The 20569-nt window shown below is 44.6% G+C and overlaps 1 protein-coding gene across 1 annotated transcript in view; it reads right to left on the bottom strand.

Annotated features, from left to right (window-relative positions):
- dgat2 (diacylglycerol O-acyltransferase 2) overlaps positions 1-20569 on the bottom strand; it is a 72228-nt gene that overhangs the window by 26729 nt on the left and 24930 nt on the right. The window contains exons 3-4 of the mRNA XM_072576796.1: positions 19385-19492; positions 16149-16219 (exon numbers count right to left, since the gene is read on the bottom strand). Coding sequence (XP_072432897.1) covers positions 16149-16219; positions 19385-19492 — 179 coding nt within the window. The remainder of the gene's footprint in view (positions 1-16148; positions 16220-19384; positions 19493-20569) is intronic.

A 20569-nucleotide genomic window follows, 5' to 3' on the forward strand; every position in this document is an offset into this window, starting at 1 on the left:
TTTACCTCCTCGTCCTCAATTACCCTTGAACCAGACGGCGTGCTAGGCTATTTCGGGGGGAAGTTAAGATGGAACCACATTGCTGGGAGTGTCTGGAGTCACACGTAGACCAGACCAAGAATAACAGATTCACTTTCGTGAAGGACATTGATGAACCGGAGGAGTTTTCCAAAGTATCAACACACATTTCAACATCTTCTTTAGGCTAGCTTTCAATTCCATATTTATCAATCAAATTCACATTTCACCATTAATTTCGGTTGCTGGATTATGGAGTCAGAGCATGGAAACAGATCCTTTGGTCCAACACATCCATGCAAACCATATACCCTGAAATAATCCAGTCCCATTTGCCAGCATTCGGACTATATCCCTCTAAACCCTTCTGATTCATATACTCATCCAAAGTGTTGTAATTGTACCAGCCTCCATCACTTCCTCTGGCAACTCAGTCCATATGTACCACCCTCTGCATGAAAAAGGTGCCTCTTAGGTCCCTTTTAAATCTTTCCCCTCTCACCTCAAATCTATGCCCGCTAGTATTGGACCTCCCCATCTTGGGGAAAAGACTTTATCTATTTATCCTATCCATGCCCCTCATGATTTTGTAAACCTCTATAAGGTCACCTCTCAGCCTCTGACAATTCAGGGAAAACAGCCCCAGCCTATTCATCCTCTCCCTGTAGTTCAAACCCTCCAATCCTGGCACCATCCTTGTAAATCCTTTCTGAACTTTTTGAAGCTTCCCAACATACTTCCTGTAGCAGGGAGACCAGAATTGAATGCAATATTCCAAAAAAAATGGCCTAACCAATGTCCTGTATAACTGCCACATGACCTCTGAACTCCTATACTCAATCCACTGACCAATAAAGGCAAGCGTACCAAATTCCTTCTTCACTATGCTGTCTACCCGAGACTCCACCTTCAAGGAAATTTGAACAAGCATTCTAAGCTCTGCCTGGCAACATTCGCTTGGACCCTACCATTAAGTGTATAAATCCTGCCCCATTCTGCCTTTCCAAAATACAACACCTCACATTTATCTAAATTAAACTCCATCTGCCACTCCTCAGCCCATTGGATCAAGGTCCCATTGTACGGTGAGGTAACATTCTTTGCTGTCCATTACACTTCCAATTTTGGAGTCATCGGCAAATGTACTAACTATTTCTCCTATAGTTAAATCCAAATCAATTATGTAAATGACAAAAAACAGTGGACCCTGCACCGATCTTTATGGCACACCACTGATCACAAGCCTCCAGTCCAAACAACAGTTTTCCATCACCACCCTCGGTCTTGATTACTAATTCTTAAAATGGTGTTCCCTTGTTTCAGTCTCTCCCACAACAGGAAACGCTGGTATCCACCTAATCAGCTCCCTCTGAATCTTAGATGTTTCAATAAGGCTTGTGTATTCATCTACATGATGTGGACATCACTGGCTGGGCCAGCATTTATTGCCCATCCCTAACTGCTCAGAGGGCAGGTAAAGGTGAATCTGACATCACATGTCACACTGAGTCATAGAACAGAGTCAAAACGTGTGCTGCTGGGAAAGCACAGCCGGTCAGGCAGCATCCGAGGAGCAGGAGAGTCGACGTTTCGAGCATAATTTCTTCATCACACATTCCTGATGAGCTTATGCTCAAAATGTTGACTTGCCTGCTCCTCGACCTGCTGTGCTTTTCCAGCACCACACTCTCAACTCTGATCTCCAGCATCTGCAGTCCTCACTTCCTCTTGAGTCACATAACAGGTAAGGACAACAGTTTCTTTCCCTAAAGGGCAGCAGAAAAACCAGATAGGATTCCTCCTCTCCCCAACCCCCTGACAATAGTCAGTATTAGAGTCTTGTTTTTTTTATATTAAAAATCAGATTCCACTCTTTACTGTGGACCTGGCAGGATTTGAACCCAGGACTGTGGGATATTACCCAGGTCTCCGGATTAACAGCCCAGTGACAATATCACTAGGCTATTACCTACCCCTTTAGTCTTCCAAACTTAAACCTTCTCAGGATAAGCTAGTCACCAAGCCAGTATCCTGGAACAAAAACAGAAGTTGCCAGAGAAGCTCAGCAGGTCTGGCAGCATCTGTGGAGCGAAATCAGAGTTAACATTTCTCATTGAGTGAGCCCTCCTCAGAGTGGTGCTCAGTTGGCTGGATGGCTGGCTTACAATGCAGAGTTATGTCAACAACATGGGTTCGATTCTCACACTGGCTAAGGTTACCATGAAGGTGATTTCCTCAACCCCACCCCTTGCCTGAAGCATGGGCACCCTCAGGTTAAAGCACCACCAGTTATCTCTGGCGAGGACACGGTCCCCTGGGATTATGGTGACAACCTTCCCAATCTGAAACTACAGATCCCCTTTGTGGTTTCAAATGCCTTCGTTTTAAGTTTAAATCCTTTGCTCATCAAAAGAAAAGCTCATGGTAAAAGTTAGACTTTTCAATGATTTATTTAAACAAACTTTAAAAAAGAGAGCATAACTTGCCCTAAATTTCCAAACTCAGGGCTCACTATATCCTCCTCACTGACCCAGTGCCCTGAATTCATTGTGAAAGGCATGCAGGCTAATGACTGGGACCCTTGCCAGAGTTTTGTGAAAATGCAGCAGAATGTCTACTTTGATATCAGCCATTTCAGTTCAAATTGTTGAGCAAATATTGTAAAACCAGCAGATAAGGCAGGCACTGTGTGCCTGGATGAGAGGCACACATGCCTATTTCAAGTGGTCAGGCAGGCAATTGTCAAACATGCTGCAATTTTTCCACAGCATTGCTCAACAGTAACTAAGACAAAGTCCAAGCTATTTCAGTGGTTGCCGATGCCTCTGGTGTAGCTGGCAAAGTGATTATCAGACTGTCTGCGGCTTGATAAGCATCACTTACAAGTGGCATTAGCTTTGATCAGCATTAATTACTCCCTGCCCTCACTGAAATAAAACAAACCTGCGTTTATAGCATCTATCCCTTCCCCAAAGTGCTCGCTGGCAGATTCGAGCATCGTTGCAATGCTGGAAATTGCAGCAGCCAATTGACATACAGGATATTGATCACAGGCAGAACATCGGGATTTGGGCTGGAGGAGAACCATCTATTCCGAATATTGGAGTGGAATCCCTTACGTGCCTCATGCAGGTCCTCATTTGAAAAGTAGCTCCTCAGTCAGTGCAACACTCACTCAGTACTGCAATGCAGCATGAGCTCAGTATTCCTACTCAAGTCTGCATTTTCCTGGAGGGTGGGCAGGGTGTGGAGGGAAGGGGTTCTGACTGCTCATGGCCCAAATGAAAAAGGGAGACAGAATCAAAAGAGTCTGCCCCGCAGCACATAACAAGCGTGGAGTGGGACTTCTGCCCATCCCCAAGGAGGGAGTCTCACCCAGAAAGCTGGTCTGGTCTGGAATTGAGATTCCCATTCACCTGACCAAGGGAGCAGTGGACATTAGCTTTAATTGTACAAGTAGTTCAGATCTAGAACACACCATCGGGAAGGTAGCAAATTTAAAAAAAATTACTTTACATAAATGATTTGGACGAGAGTATAAAAGGTATGGTTAGTAAGTTTACAGCTGACCCTGAAATTGGTGGTGCAGTGGACATGAAGGAGGTTTTTTAAGATTACAATGGGATGTTGATCAAATTGGCCAATGGGCTAAAAAAAAAAGGCATATGGAGTTCCAGCTGGATAAGTGCCAAGTATTCCATTTTGGTACGGCAAACAAGGGTAGGGCTAACACAATTAATGGTAGGGCCTTGGGTAGTGTTAGAAGTGTGGTGCTGGAAAAGCACAGCTGGTCAGTCAGAGGAGGAGTCAACGTTTCAAGCATAAGCTCTTCATCAGGAATGTCATTCCTGAGGGTGCTTTTACATGGAGTGAACTTCATGAGAAAGTGTGGATGTGGGAACAATTACAATTTGGATAAATACATGAGTAGGAAATATTTGGAGGGAGAAGGACCAGGAGCAGCAAAGTGGGTCAAGTTTAGTTTCATATTACATTGGGCGGCACGGTGGCACAGTGGTTAGCACTGTTGCCTCACAGCGCCAGAGACCTGGGTTCAATTCCTGCCTCAGGCGACTGACTGTGTGGAGTTTGCACATTCTCCCCGTGTCTGCGTGGGTTTCCTCCGGGTGCTCCGGTTTCCTCCCACACTCCAAAGTTGTGCAGGTCAGGTGAATTGGCCATGCTAAATTGCCCGTAGTGTTAGGTAAGGTGTAGATGTAGGGGTATGGGTGGGTTGCGCTTCGGCGGGGCGGTGTGGACTTGTTGGGCCGAAGGGCCTGTTTCCACACTGTAAGTAATCTAATCTAATCTAATCTAATTTGGCATGGACTGGCTGGACCAAAGGCTCTTTTCTGTGCTGTAGGACAATGACTCCAAGGATCAGCACCAGTCGACCAGATCATACAGATATAGTCCATCACATTTCACTTCCTGGGGGCCTATTGCTGCTGCACAGATTGCTAGAAGGGCACAGAGAAAGTGGATTCATTCAGAATTCTGTCGTGGGATGTGGGGCTTAGGGGAAAGAGACACAAAGTGGCTGTGTAGGTGTTGCCTCATCTCACTTTTGATCCAATCCAACTTTCAAAAAGATAAAGGCCCCTGCAATTGCTCCCAATCTGCCCAAAAAATAATGTTACCTTCAAAACCATCTAGTGAAAGCAGACTTCAAACTGAGACAGTTTACAGATTTGAATATAGAAATGAGATCAAATGGATGAAGTGACAACATTAAATATGTTCTCTGCTCATCACTGGCACCTTTAGTCATTAGACAGGCAGGTGGCTGGAAGAACACAGCAAGGCAGGCAGCATCAGGAGGTGGAGAAGTCAATGTTTCAGGTGTAACCCTTCGTAGGTTACACTCAAAACGTTGACTTCGCCACCTCCTGATGCTAGGTAAAAACAATAACTGCAGATGCTGAAAATCAAATACTGGATTAGTGGTGCTGGAAGAGCACAGCAGTTCAGGCAGCATCCAACGAGCAGCGAAATCGACATTTTGGGCAAAAGCCCTTCATCAGGAATAAAGGCAGTGAGCCTGAAGCGTGGAGAGATAAGCTAGAGGAGGGTGGGGGTGGGGAGAGAGTAGCATAGAGTACAATGGGTGAGTGGGGGAGGGGATGAAGGTGATAGGTCAAGGAGGAGAGGGTGGAGTGGACAGGTGGAAAAAAAGATAGGCAGGTCAGACAAGTCAAGGAGACAGTAACTGAGCTGGAAGTTTGAAACTAGGATGAAGTGGGGGAAGGGGAAATGAGGAAGCTGTTGAAGTCCACATTGATGCCCTGGGGTTGAAGTGTTCCGAGGCGGAAGATGAGGCGTTCTTCCTCCAGGCGTCTGGTGGTGAGGGAGCAGCGGTGAAGGAGGCCCAGGACCTCCATGTCCTCGGCAGAGTGGGAGAGGGAGTTGAAATGTTGGGCCACGGGGCGGTTTGGTTGATTGGTGCGGGTGTCTCGGAGATGTTCCCTAAAGCGCTCTGCTAGGAGGCGCCCAGTCTCCCCAATGTAGAGGAGAGCGCATCGGGAGCAACGGATACAATAAATGATATTGGTGGATGTGCAGGTGAAACTTTGATGGATGTGGAAGGCTCCTTTAGGGCCTTGGATAGAGGTGAGAGAGGAGGTGTGGGCGCAGGTTTTACAGTTCCTGCGGTGGCAGGGGAAAGTGCCAGAATGGGAGGGTGGGTCGTAGGGGGGTGTGGACCTGACCAGGTAGTCGCGAAGGGAACGGTCTTTGCGGAAGGCGGAAAGGGGTGGGGAGGAAAATATATCCCTGGTGGTGGGGTCTTTTTAGAGGTGGCGGAAATGTCGGTGGATGATTTGGTTGATGCGAAGGTTTGTAGGGTGGAAGGTGAGCACCAGGGGCGTTCTGTCCTTGTTACGGTTGGAGGGGTGGGGTCTGAGGGCGGAGCTGCGGGATGTGGACGAGATGCGTTGGAGGGCATCTTTAACCACGTGGGAAGGGAAATTGCGGTCTCTAAAAGGAGGCGGGGCCTTCTGGTGTGTTCCATGGTGGAACTGGTCCTCCTGGGAGCAGATACGGCGGAGGCGGAGAAATTGGGAATACGGGATGGCATTTTTGCAAGAGATAGGGTGGGAAGACGTGTAATCCAGGTAGCTATGGGAGTCAGTGGTTTTGTAAAAAATGTCAGTGTCAAGTCGGTCGTCACTAATGGAGATGGAGAGGTCCAGGAAGGGGAGCGAGGTGTCAGAGATGGTCCAGGTAAATTTAAGGTCAGGGTGGAATGTGTTGGTGAAGTTGATGAATTGCTCAACCTCCTCGCGGGAGCATGAGGTGGCACCAATGCAGTCATCAATGTAGCGGAGGAAGAGGTGGGGAGTGGTGCCGGTGTAATTACGGAAGATCAACTGTTCTACATTGCCAACAAAGAGACAGGCATAGCTGGGGCCCATACGTGTGCCCATGGCTACGCCTTTGGTCTGGAGGAAGTGGGAGGATTCAAAGGAGAAATTGTTAAGGGTGAGGACCAGTTCGGCCAAACGAATGAGTGTGTCAGTGGAAGGGTACTGTTGGGGACGTCTGGAGAGGAAAAAACGGAGGGCTTGGAGGCCCTGGTCATGGCGAATGGAGGTGTAGAGGGATTGGATATCCATGGTGAAGATAAGGCGTTGGGGGCCAGGGAAACGGAAGTCTTGGAGGAGGTGGAGGGCGTGGGTGGTGTCTCGAATGTATGTGGGGAGTTCCTGGACTAGGGGGGATAGGACAGTGTCAAGGTAGGTAGAGATGAGTTCAGTGGGGCAGGAGCATGCTGAGACAATGGGTCGGCCAGGGTGGTCAGGCTTGTGGATCTTGGGAAGGAGGTAGAACCGGGCAGTGCGGGGTTCCCGGACTATGAGGTTAGAAGCTGTGGGTGGGAGATCTCCTGAGGTGATGAGGTTCTGTATGCTGCCTGGCTTGCTGTGTTCTTCCAGCCTCCTGCTGGTCTACCTTGGATTCCAGCACCTGCAGATTTGTCTTTAACCTTAAGTCATTAGGCATTTGTCTCTCAATCTGTGAATATGTATGATTACTGCCTTGTACATCTCGTTCCTCTACAATTTCCTAAAAAAACTTTTTCCTTAATACATTATTTCATCACCATCCCCTCACTCAGCCTAGAAAAGTTCAGAGAAACTTGCACAAAAACAGAAATTGCTGGAAAAAGCTCAGTAGGTCTGGCAACACAGTGGAGAGAAATCAGAGTTAAGGGTCGAGTTACCCTTCCTCAATTCAGATTTCTCTCCAGAGATGTGCCAGACCTACTGAGCTTTTCCAGCAACTTCTGTTTTAGTTTCTGATTTACAGTGTCTGCAGTTCTTTCGGTTTCAGAGAAATTTGTACCTATTGTACACTCTCAAAATGCAAACACCAACTGTAGAAGTCAAGAAAATTACACTGGTTAGTATTTGAAGGAAAACTAAACACACAAAACTAATTTATAAATGACTACAAATATCTACAGCAAACCTACACAAAAAAATTGATCACTTCAAGTGAAATGCAAGGAAAACATTTATTTTCCCTAAGCCAAACTCTTGCAAACAGGGTATTTAGAATTAAGTTAAATGTGGTGGCTCCGTGGTTAGCACTGCTGCTTCACTGTGCCAGGGACCTGGATTAGATTCCAGCCTCTGGCAACTGTCTGTGTAGAGTTTGCACATTCTCACTGTATTTGCATGGGTTTCCTCCCATAGTCCAAAGATGTGCAGGTTAGGTGAATTGGCCATGCTAAATTGCCCGTAGTGTTCAGAGATGTGTAGGTTAGGTGCATCAGTCAGGGGTAAATGCAGAGTAATAGGGTAGGGGAATGGGTCTGGGTTGGTTACTCTTCGGAGGGTCAGCATGGACTTATTGGGCTGAAGGGCCTGTCTCCACACTGTAGGGATTCTAATGAATTAGAGTGTAGGAGTTATTTTCCATTAGGGGTCTGTTCCCAGTCTCATGCTAAGAATCAGGAGAAGCAAGTACAACATAAATCTACAGTACAGTTAGTCATCAGTGCAAAGGTAAAAGTTAGAGACAATCAAATAGAAAGAAAAAAAAAGTGTTTTGTTGCAAGTTTAAAGTCCGGATACAGCTCATGCAAAGATTACATTGACTATCACAAGTTAACTCACAAACATGACATATAGATTATCACAATCATGTTCCTCCCTTGGTGAAAAAGGAGGAGAGTTTCAGGACAACAGGCTATGACGTGCATGTTCCTGGATGGCCGTAACCATCTCAAATTAATTGACAGAAGAAATGCAGCTGAGAAATGGATCCAACTGGTCTGGACGAGCTCTTATGCTCCACATCCTATTGTCCTGGTGTATCATAACTCAATCTCCTCTCCTGCTCCCATTCCATCATTGCGGGCATCATAACCTCTCCCTGACAACGAGGAACCTTGATATTCTCCCCACTCTGGATAAAAAGATTTCTTCTGAATTTTCTACGGCTTGATTTTATTCATGACTGTCTTTAATTACTTGGACATCCCTCCACCCCTACAACAAGTGGGAACATTTTCCCTACATTTACCTGATTGAGTTCACTTCATAATTTAAAAGATCACTAGCAGATGACTTAAAAGGACAATCAGATGAGAACATTCATCAGATTGAAAAGCAAGTCAAATGCAAGGTTTTGTCCTTTGATCTTACACGCCCTATGTCGTACGCCTTCGATTAAGTTCAAAGCCTTAACTCTTGACCAATTTTTATCCCTCAAATGATGTCCTTAAAAATTCACATATTGCTGATTTTGCACTATACAAATTGGCTGTCATGTTTCCTACCTTCCAACAGAGATTACACTTCAAAAGCAATCCATTAGATGTACACAATTTTGGGAATTTTGAAATAGGAGGTAGAACTTGTAATCATCCCTTGGTCAACATGGTATATGTGGTCATGTTTCACTGGAACATCTAAAGTGCTGCTGCAACCCAAATTCCTTTTTGCTGTTTGTCTAAGTTAGTGATACCAATTGGTGAAGGTTACGGAGTCATAGAGGTGTACAGCATGGAAACGGATCCTTCGGTCCAACTCGTCCTTGCCTACCTGATGTGCTAAATTATTCTAGTCCCATTTGGCAGCATTTGGCCCATATCCCTCTAAACCCTTCCTATTCATATACCCATCCAAATGCCTTTTAAATGTTGTAATTGAACCAACCTCCGCCACCTCCTCTGGCAGCTCATTCCATACACGCACCCGCATGAAAAAATTGCCCCTTAGGTTCCTTTTAAATCTTTCCTGTTAAACCTCTTGTTCTTGACTCCCCCACCTGGACAGGAGACCTTGGCTATTCACCTGATCCATGCCCCACATAATTTTATAAACCTCTAAAGACCACTCCTTCAGCCTCTGTCACTCCAGGAAAGCAGTCCCAGTCTAGTTAGCTTCTCCCTGTAGCTCAAACCCTCTAACCCTGGCAACATCCTTGTAAATCTTGTCCACACAAAGTCTTTGGAAGAAGAGGGGAATGGATCATGGTAAGCAGAGTAACTTTATGACTATAGTAACTTAACAGCTGACTTGCAGGATTGCCTCTGATAAGACTTCATGCTCAAGATATTCCTTTTTCAAAAATGCACTGACTATGTCCAATCAGATCACTTTTATCCAAGCATCCATCATGGGTTTATTATAGATTCTAACATTCCCTCTCCTACTGACATACAGCTCTCTAGTTCCCTGTTTATTCCCTTTGTTCCTTTCTGAAGTGGCAGGTAACATTTGCAAGCTTCCAATTTGCAGGAATCATTCCAGAATCTAGAGAGTTTGGAACATGAGCATTAATACATGGACCATCTATATAGCCCCATCCTTCAACACTCTGGAAATAGAATACAAGATCCCAGGGACTTAACTTGCAGTCTCAAATTTCTCCAGCACAACCTTCTAATTAATGCTAATTTGCTTCAATTCCTCAAACTCACTAGTCACTTGGATCTCTAATTCTAGGAGATTTATTGTATCTCCTTCAGCAAAAGGAAAAAAAAACAATAAAACATTTAGCTTCTGTTATTTCTCTATTCCACATCATTAAAAAAAAAACTCTCCTGCCTCTGCTTTTAATGGACCCACATTCATCCTTGTTGAACATTTCCTTTTTAATGTACCTGGAGAAGCTTTTACAGTTTATTTTTGCTAGATTGCATTCCTATTCCAGCCTTTTTTGCCTATTTCTTGGTCCTTCTTTGCTGAATTCTAAAATATTCCCAATGCTGATTTATTACCATTTCTGATAACTTCCTTTAAAATCATCTACAATCTTTAACATCCTATCAATCATGGTTGACTGACAATTTAGAGTTTTTACATTTAGAAGTGGTACATAGTTGCACTAAGCCACGTAATAATTCTGTATAGAACAGTCTATTGCCTGTGTACAGTTATGCATTTTAATCTATTTCCCTAAACCAGTTCAGCTAATTTGTGTTTTATGGTCTCAATTCAACACCCTTGCTTCATACTGAACTACCACACTCTCAAATATAAATGTAAAATTCAGTCACATTTGGTCAGTCAACCATAATGGTACTTTTCCAACAATCCAATAGTGTGTGCAGGAGGGCATGCCAGGAACAGTACCAGGCATACCTGAAGATGAGATGTCAACCTGGTGAAGCCACCAAACAGGCCTACTTCCCAAACAGCATAAGCAGCAAGTGACAGAGCTAAGCAATCGCACTACTGATCAGATCTAAACTCTGCAGTGCTGCCACATCCAGTTGTGAATGGGAGTAGACAGTTAAACAACTCAGTGGAGGAGGCAGTTCCACAAATATCCCCATCCTCAATGATGGAAGTGCCCAGGCAGCACAGAGCAAAAGGCAAGGCTAACACATTCACGCAATCTTCAGCTGGAAACGCTGAGTGGACGATCCATCTTGGCCTCCTCCCGTGGACCCCAGCATCAGATACTAGTCTTCAGCCAATTCCATTCATTCCATGTGATATCAAGTAGTGGTTGGAAGCACTAGATACTGCAAAGACTACAAGCCCTGGCAATATTCTTGGCAATGATACTGAAGATTTGTGCTCCAGAACTTGCCAACCCTCTAGCCAAGATCTTCCAGTACAGATCTACCCAACAATGTGGAAAATTGCCCAGGTATGTCTGTACATAAAAAGCAGGACAAATCCAACCAGGCCAATTACTGCCCCATCAGTCTATTCACAATCATCAGTAAAAAGTGATGGAAGGTGTCATCAACAATGTTATCATGCAACAATCTGCTCAGTGACGCCCAGTTTGGGTTCTGCCAGGTCCAATCAGTTCCTGACCTTATTATAGCCCTGGTTCAAACATGGAGAAATAAAAGGAGCTAAAATCCAGAGGGGAGGGGAGAGTGACAGCCCTTGACATCAAGGCTGCATTTGTTGTGTGAAGGAATTTCAAGTTGGGTTTTACAAATAAACCCTCAACTAGTACCCCCTGGTAATCCATTGACTGTGCAAACATTGTGCAGCTAAACTACAGTCATGATTTGGAGATGCTGGTGTTGGACTGGGGTGGACAAAGTTAAAAATCACAACACCAGGTTATAGTCCAACAGGTTTATTTGGAAGCACTAGCTTTCGGAGCACTTCTCCTTTGTCAGATGGTTGCCCTGATGAAGGAGCAGCATTCCAAAAGCTAGTGATTCAAATAAATCTGTTGGACTATAACCTGGTGTGTAATTTTTAAACTTTGTAAACCAGAGACATACTGCCTACAACTGTTGTAAATAACCTGATGTGTTTAGCAGCTTCACAAAAACAATGCTACTTCTCATGTCCATGGTAAATCCTCACTTGCCCGACAGCCATTACCCAGTACGTGAGCCAAGTACTGCTCTTGAAGCAACATTAAACCCTTGGAAGCTTTTAGCGCAGTCATCTCTTTACCCCAAAAATTGAAAATAGGAAAACACAAAGAATTTAGAATAATATCACCTTGTCTGCAGCCACATGAGATGGGAGCCATTACTGTAATGAGCTCAAGCACATGACCGAGAGGAAAAGACCAATCAGCCCCTGAACATCCATCAGTTATGGCTGAGTGAATGGTGACGCCAACTCTACAGTCCCACCTACTCCCCCACTGACCTTAGATTTTTGACTAATAAAGGAGCCAATACCTCTCCCTTGGAAATATTCAATGACCCTGCTTCCACTCTGCTCTGGGGAAGGAAGTTCCAAAGACCCATGAAACTCAAATAAACAACGCCCTGTGTGAAGTGAAAGTCTCAATTTGAACCAGTTTCCTCTGGTTCTAGTATCTCCCACAAGGAGATTCTATCCACCTTGTCATGTCCGTTCAAATACGACACCCTTCACTAAGTTCCCCTTTCATTGGGGAGTACTCAAAGCTTGGGGATCCCTTCGAGGCATGAAAGGCTCTATCTAACGTGGGAGTGTTTCCAAAATGCAAGGAGATGGAAGAGGATGAAAGAACATAGAATTTTTAGAGAATGCATAATCATTTTTTTGCCTGGGCACCCACATGCTCTCACCTCCCATGACATTACCCTGTTGCCCCAGTCCAGGCACTCATGATTGACACTCCTTAAGATTCAAGACCACCACCATCACTGACTTCACGGTGACTGCCACTCCACATTCCGAACAGTCCCCAATAATCTCTGCCATTCATTAGTCAAGATTCTATCCCCCTCAGTCGTAAAACCCAGCAAATGGCCAACTGCTGTCCCTATTTAGTATCTCTACGCTCAAAAGAATTGTTACAGTACAGAAGGAGGCCATTCAGCCAGTCATACACCAGCTAGCACTCCAAATGAGCAGTGCATTCTGAGGCTAGTCACCGTGTTGTTGAGTCCAGTTGGCTGCAGGGTCGCCAAGCGGAAGAGGAGAGAAGAGGCGATAGCCTGGTGGTATCATTGGTTTGTTAATCTAGAGATCAAAGCAAACCTCTAGGGATCTGGGTTCAAAACCTACCATGACACAGTGGAATCGAATTCAATAATAATAAAATAAAATCTGGAATTAAGAGTTTAATGATAACAGTAAAACCATTGCTGATTTTTGGAAAAACCCACCTGGTTCACGGATGTCCTTTAGGTAAGGAAACTGCCATCCTTACCTGGCCTACATGTGACTCCAGACCCACAGCAATATGTGTGTTTCTCAGCTGCCCTCTGGGCAATTAATGATAGAAAATAAATGCTGGCCTAGCCAGTAACTCCCACGTCTCATGAATGATTATAAAGACCATTCTTCTATCTTGTGTTGGCCCTTTTTGGAAGACTGCAATACAGAGTTCAATCTTGAAGTCTTTCTTCCATATCCTTTACCCACCCTTTAATCTCAGACACTGTCATGACATGGTCTGCTTTCAGCAGAGGAGAAAGGGAGGACTGCAGATTAGTGTTGAAAAGTGTGGTGCTGGAAAAGCACAGCCGGTCAGACAGCATCAGAGGAGCAGGAGAGTCGATGGTTCGGGCATAAGCTTTCAGCACAGCCAATCCATTTTCACCATTTCCTGATGAAGAACTTATGCCCGAACCGTCGACTCTCCTGCTCCTCGGATGCTGCCTGACCGGATGTGCTTTTCCAGAGCCACGCCCTTTGACCCATTTCCACCATCTCAATATCCCAATATCAGTTTTTTATCTCCCTAGTTTTCTATCAACCATTCCATTGTCCGCCTTCCTTTCTTTCTCAGCTTTATCTCCACTATCCATTCACTCCTTTTCTATCCCGCCCCTCAGAATAAATACCACCTTTACCCGGTTACTATCAGTTCTGAAGCAGGGTCTCTGGACCCTGTTAACCCTGTTTCTGTCTCCAGATGTTGCAAGACCTGTTGAGCTTCGCCAGCAATCCTTTTGCTTGTGTCAGAACTCCAATACCCACAGGTCTTGGTTTTGTTTTAGTGTCAAAGAGTGTAGCACTGAAACTATAGCCAGTCAGGCAGCATCAGAGGAGCAGAAGAGTCGACGTTTCGGGCATATGTGAATGATTTGCTCATCCAGGAGGATGCAGGGACCGCCCCAAATCATTTGATAGCTAGCGTATCATGGAAAGTGCAGTTTATTTTTAACTGCAAAAATATAAAAGTAGAACAACAAATATGTACGTACACAGTTACTGAAGCATTTCTGCATACTCTTTGCATATGAATAAGAAGCAAACATTGGAATTTGACATTCCCTGCAGTTGCAAAGAGCCCCAGGCATTTCTTATTTATTCAAAATCATATTTACATACATTTGAGGCACCAGGAGGATCTGATAACTGAACAGACCCCCCCTTGTGCTTTGGCAGGAAGGCCTCAGACAGTGGTCTTTCCTGACTACACTTTGGCAGAAGCTGCCCTAAGCTTTAGTGTGTCCCTCAGCACGTCGTCCTGGACCTTGGAATGTACAAGTCTGCAACATTTGGTCAGGGGCAACACATTGCCCTGGAAGACCAGCATGTTTCAGTCAGACCAAAGAGTGCCTTTCACCGAGTTGATGGTCCTCCAGACACAGTTGATGTCTGTCCCAGTGTGTGATCGCGAGACGGAGGTGCTTGGGACGAATCTCAAAAACCACTGCATGTCTCTCCAGACTTTCTTTGCAAAGGCACATTCCAAAGAGGAGATGTGCGAGTGTTTCAACCCCAACCCCACCCCCACGATGCAGATGTTTGAGTAGGTGGGGAATAGAGCAGCTCACTTACTCAGAAGGTCACAAACAAACAGCAGTATGACAATGCCCGTATTATCTGATTTTGGTCATGTTGGTAAGGGATAAATGTTGGTCCCAGAATAGGAGAACCCTCCTCCATGCACAAAATAAGATCATGAGGTATTTCCCAACAAAAGGGAAGCTTGACCAAAAAGTCACTGCCTCTAACTCACCGTGAATTCAGATTTTAAACACATAGCAATCTCAAATAGAACATTCACTGGAATCGGGTTAACTGGTCGCATGACTTAACTATTCTTAAAAGCATCAAACCACAACATCCTGATCAAATACTTACCAATACTGTGCAAGACAAAAAACTGATACTAGTCAACTGGAATTTTGTGTATTTAAAAAAAAAACTAACATCTTGCATTTATAAAGCACCTTCAACTTCTCGGTGACCTTCAAAAGGGAGTCAGTGGCGTAATGGTAATGTCACTGACCTAACAAACCAGAGCTCCAGGTTAATGCTGTGGGGACATGAGTACAAATCCTACTACAGGAGCTCGTGGAATTTAAGTTCAGTAATACAATCTGGAATTTATAAAGGAAAAAAGGAAGTGATGGTGACATGGTTCTTTAAATGCCCATTAGACAAGGAAACTGGGCCAGAATTTTATTCATGCAGCTCTCATCCCACCAATTTTCCTGGTGGGATCCGAACCAGTGAACCCTGGTTGCTTGGACTACCAGCCCGGTGACACTATCACTACACCACTGCCCGCTCCCCCATTCTAAATACTGTCATGGGACCTTTTGCATGCCACTTAAAGGACAGACTGGGCCTTAATTTTATGTTTTTGTTTAAAAAAAAAGGCACCTTCAGTCACGCAGCACACGCTATGTATGGCGCTGCTCAGTGGAGGAGGGTCAGCGTGGATTTTGACCCCAGGTTCTGGGAGTGGGAACCGGGCCTCTGGCCACTAGAGGGCATGACACTAACGTCTATGACACTTAAAAATCACCCAACACCAGGTTATAAGTCCATCAGGTTTAATTGGAAGCACCAGCTTTCGGAGCGTCGCTCCTTTATCAGGTGGTTATGGAGTACTGTTGTTGTTATTGTTGTTATACTCCACAATCACCTGATGAAGGAGCGTCACTCCGAAAGCTCGTGCCTCCAATTAAACCTGTTGGACTATAACCTGGTGTTGGGTGATTTTTAACTTTGTATACCTCAGTCCAACACCGGCATCTCCAAACTATGACACTGGAGAGCATTATGGATGGAGTTGACATGCTGAAGGGAGGTTAGAAAAGCAAAATTGTACACTGGAATTATTTAAGATATCTGCTTATTAACCAGCTCAGATGTTATGACACACCTCTGGAACATAAAGCTGGTCACCTGACTACCACTGTGCCCTTCCTGAAGTTATTTAAACACACCATAATGGATTTGAAAAAGGGGCATTTTCCCAAGAAAATACAAATCACTACTTGGTCGTCTTAATGTACTCACTCGGACAGGGAAGTACTCTCGGAAGTATCTCCACACAGCCCAGTTCCGAACCCATTCTGACCTCCGTCCACCTTGAAAGAAGATATTTTAATTTTGTTAAAGCAAATCAGCCACGGCGTGACTTGCAAGTACATGTTACTCCCCCTTGTTATTTTCCCTTGTCCTGAAAATTCCTCCGTTTAAATATTTATCCAATTCATGTTTGAAAAGTACTTACCGAATTCACTGGCAATGTAGATTCAGGCAGCAGGTTCCAGATCAGAAGTTGCTGTGTAACAAATTTCTCCTCTCCCTCATCCCTTTCCTTCTGCCAATTATCCTGAATTTGTGCACCTTTTGGTTAACCACACCACACCCTTCATGGTGGGAAAAAGTTCTGATCAATATTCCGATTAAAACCCATCCCCTATTTTCCCTCAACCTTTTGTTCCCCCTCCCCTCATCTGAAGATCAGCAGCTGCAGATTTTCCACTGAATTTAAGGACAAACTATTCTGGGAGATCTCCTCTGCACCCTCTCCCAGGTCTTCACATCTTTTCCAAAACTTGCCTCCCAGAACAGAGCACAACCCTCCAGGTGGGGCCTCGCCAGTGATTTACTAACGTTTGCCAACAATTTCATTTGATTAGTCTACTCCTCTAATGAAGCAGCCGAGGACCCCATACGCCAATCACATCTATCAATTACGCAGTAGCCTCAGCAGCAAGTGTTTGCTGGGCTGTTAAACTGCAAGAGACATCGTGGGCAACACCCACCTATATGAGTACTGGGAAATTGCAGACAATCCACTAATGGCAACTTCAAGCATTTCCGCATAAAGAAAAAGATCTTTCATGTCACCGCTGCTCAATTCCCTAAAGTTAATTTCACTAACATGTTTGAGTAGACCAGGCCCACATTTGCTGGTGTTTACAAGGAGGAGAGTTGAGTCACTGAACTATAATCAACATCTAAAGATGCCTAGCATGATAATTGCTGGCGGCACTGTGGCTCAGTGGTTAGCACTGCTGCCTCACAGCATCAGGGACCCAGGTTCAATGCCAGCTTCAGGTAACTGTCTGTACATTCTCTGCGTGGGTTTTCTCCGGGTGCTCCGGTTTCCTCCCACAGTCCAAAGATGTGCAGGTCAGGTGAACTGGCCATGCCAAATTCCCCGTAGAGTTAGGTGGATTAGTCAGGGGTAAATGTAGGGGAATGGGTCTGGGTGGGTTGCTCTTCAGAGGGTCGGTGTGGACTTGTTGGGCCAAAGGGCCTGTTTCCACACTGTAGGAAATCTAATCTAAAATGCTTCCTTGGTAATGAATCCGAAACTCAGAACAGTGTCTGAGGGGTCGCTCGTAGGACAGATAAGGAGAATTCCTTTTTCCTTTAATTCTTTCAAAAGGATGTGGATTTTGCTGGCAAGACCAGACCTTGTTGCCAATCCCTAATTGCCCCCTTGAACTGAGTGACTAGCTCAGTCATTTCAGAGAGCAGTTAAGAGTCAACTACATTGCTGTGGGTCTGAAGTCACATGTAGGCCAGACCAAATAAAAAAGGACCATTGGGTTTTTATGAGTTATGCTGATAGTTGTTGAGTTGCTGAGATGTGGTGGTGACCATGAGAATGGAGACAATTTCATTTGCAGATTTATTTATTGGATGTAAATTACACAAAGGATTCACTGGATTCTAACCCATGTCACCAAAGCATTAGCTTAGGTCTCAGATTACTAGCACTAGTCTAGTGACATTACCGAGATGCCCCCATCACCTGTAACGATAATGTCGATAATTAATAAGCCAGTACCGCAGGTTAACGTGCTCAGGAAATGTGTCCAAATTCCGCCATGGCACGTGGTGGAATTTAATTCAATAAAACATCTAGGAAAGAAAATTTCCTTTAGGGAAGGAAATCTTCTGTCCTTACGTGGTCTGGATCTAGACCCATAGCAATGTGGTTGACTTTTAACTGCCCTGAGGTCAATTAGGGATGGGCAATAAATGCTGGCCTAGCTAGTGTCCACATCCTATGAATGAATCAAAAAAGAACTTTGGAATTTCTTGCACGAAAGACCTGTGGATATCAAGTATATTGTAGATAGTATCAACCTGCCAGAGGAAGTGATGGAGGCTGGTACAATTATAACATTTAAAAGGCATCTAGGTGCATGAATAGGAAGGGTTTAGAGGGATATTGGCTAAGTGCTGGCAAATAGGACTAGATTAATTTAGGATATCTGGTTGGCATGGAAGGATTGGACCAACAGGTCTGTCTCTGTGCTGTACATCTCTATGATATTGTAATGGGATAAGGTGTAGCAGTCTGGACCACTCTACTCCACTTTCTATTTCTTAGGTTGAACTAACTCCTATTTACTGTTTAGTAATTTCATTGCTTGAATGTCAAGCTTGGATGACAAGTGTATCATTTGTTGCCCATCCCTAATCATCTTTGAAAAGATGAACCATCTTGAACCACTGCAGTCTATGTTGCGTATGTATACTCATTGTCAGAAGTCACAATAACAGGTTTATTTGAAATCAGAACCTTTTGAAGCACTGCTCCTTTGTCAGGTGAAGTCAGAGTCATAGAAATGTACGACTTCATCTGACAAGGTTCTGATTTCAAACAAACCGGTTATTGTGACTTCTGACAAATGAGTATACATATGCAACATGGACTGCAGTGGTTCAAGATGGTTCATCTTTTCAAAGATGATTAGGGATGGGTAACAAATGACACGCTGGTCATCCTCACCTGATGAAGGAGCAACGCTCCAAAAGCTTGTGATTTCAAATCAACGTGTTGAACTAAAACCTGGTGTCGTATGACTTCTGACCTTGTCCACCCCAGTCCAACACCAGCAATTCCACATTAACAGGCTCAGTGCTAGAAGGAAAGGATTTTGACTCTAGTGTTACAATTCCAAGTCAGATTGCAGTTGACAGTGTTCCTCTGTGACTACTGAAGATGCTGTGGAAGGGGCACTGGCAAGTTGTTACACTGCATCTTGTAAGTGGTATACACTGCTGCTCCTTTTATACCCTTGACCAACAGCATACATGTTTAAGTTTCCGCTGATCGAACAGACTGCTTTGTCCTGAAGCTTTCCTGTGGTGGCTAAGCTGACAAATGAAGGACTCTTGGAGACAAAATAAAGAAAAAGACTCCGCAAACACAAGATCAGCTGTTATGCTCCTTGATCGAATCCTACTGCAACTTAACCGGGTCCACTCCTTGCCCAGTTTCTAACCTTGGTTCGGCGTATTCCAATCGATGACTAGCCAGGAAAAGTATAAAGCTGCAACGGGCCACAGTTTAGTGAAGAACATGTAGCACAAGACCATAGTGCATGTGATCCCTGTAACATGAAATCAGAAGCACAGTCATGGAGAGGAACCCAAAACCAAAGTTAAGAGACACTACAATGGTGAAGAACAGAACATTCTTTCACTCATATCACTTCAGGAATTCTCGTTTCCAGTGAGGGGGTTGTGATGCAGAGTGATGTCAGAGTGGGTTCAATTCCTGCACCAGCTGAGATTACCATGAAGGACCCTCCTTCTCAACCTCTCCCCTCAACTGAGGTGTGGTGACCCTCAGGTTAAACCACCACTAAGCCATCTCCCTAATAGGCGAACAGCCCTATATAGTTTGTTAAGATTATTTTACTAATCCCATCAAGCTGAATACTATTTAATTTCTTTTTCATTCATGGGAGGTGAGTATTGCTAGCTGACCTAGCATTTATTACCCCTCCCCTAATTGCCCCTTGAAGAGTTGTGCACAACTAAGCAATTGTTTGAATATAAATTCCCAGTCACCATGGTGGAATTTGAATACATGTCCCAGAACATTCATCCAGCTGGTCTTTGCACTACATCAGGTAAAGCCTACAGATATTTAATGAGGCCACACTTGGAATATTGTGTACAGTTCTGGTCACTACACTACCAGAAGGAGATGGTACAGAACGGGTTTATCAGGATATTGCTTGGTATGGGGGATTTTAGGTATGGAGAAAGGTTGGATAGACTGGGTTTGTTTTCACTGGAATGCAGGAGGTTGAGGGGCGATAGAAATTTAAAACATTGTGAATGGCAACGTTGGAGTGGAAAGTCTGAGGCTTTTCCCAGGGAGGAGGAGCAGTTACTAGGGGAGACAGGGTGGTGTGGGGCCTAAAGGAGATGTGCGCACTTTTGTTTTTGAAAACCTAAAGGGTGGCTACACCCTGGAACGTGCTGCCAGAGATGGTGGTGGAAACAGACACAATAGCAACATTCAAGAAACACCTAAAATGAATACATGATTGGGAAGGGAATAGGGGGATATGGATCCTGTAAGGGAAGACAGTTTTAGTATGAAAGGGCAAAATGTTGTGGAGCAGGCATGGAGCCCCGAAGGGTCTCTTCCTGTGTTGTATGTACCTCCTTCCTTT

This window comes from Chiloscyllium punctatum, chromosome 9, assembly GCF_047496795.1.
Source record: "Chiloscyllium punctatum isolate Juve2018m chromosome 9, sChiPun1.3, whole genome shotgun sequence".
Lineage (NCBI taxonomy): Eukaryota > Metazoa > Chordata > Chondrichthyes > Orectolobiformes > Hemiscylliidae > Chiloscyllium > Chiloscyllium punctatum.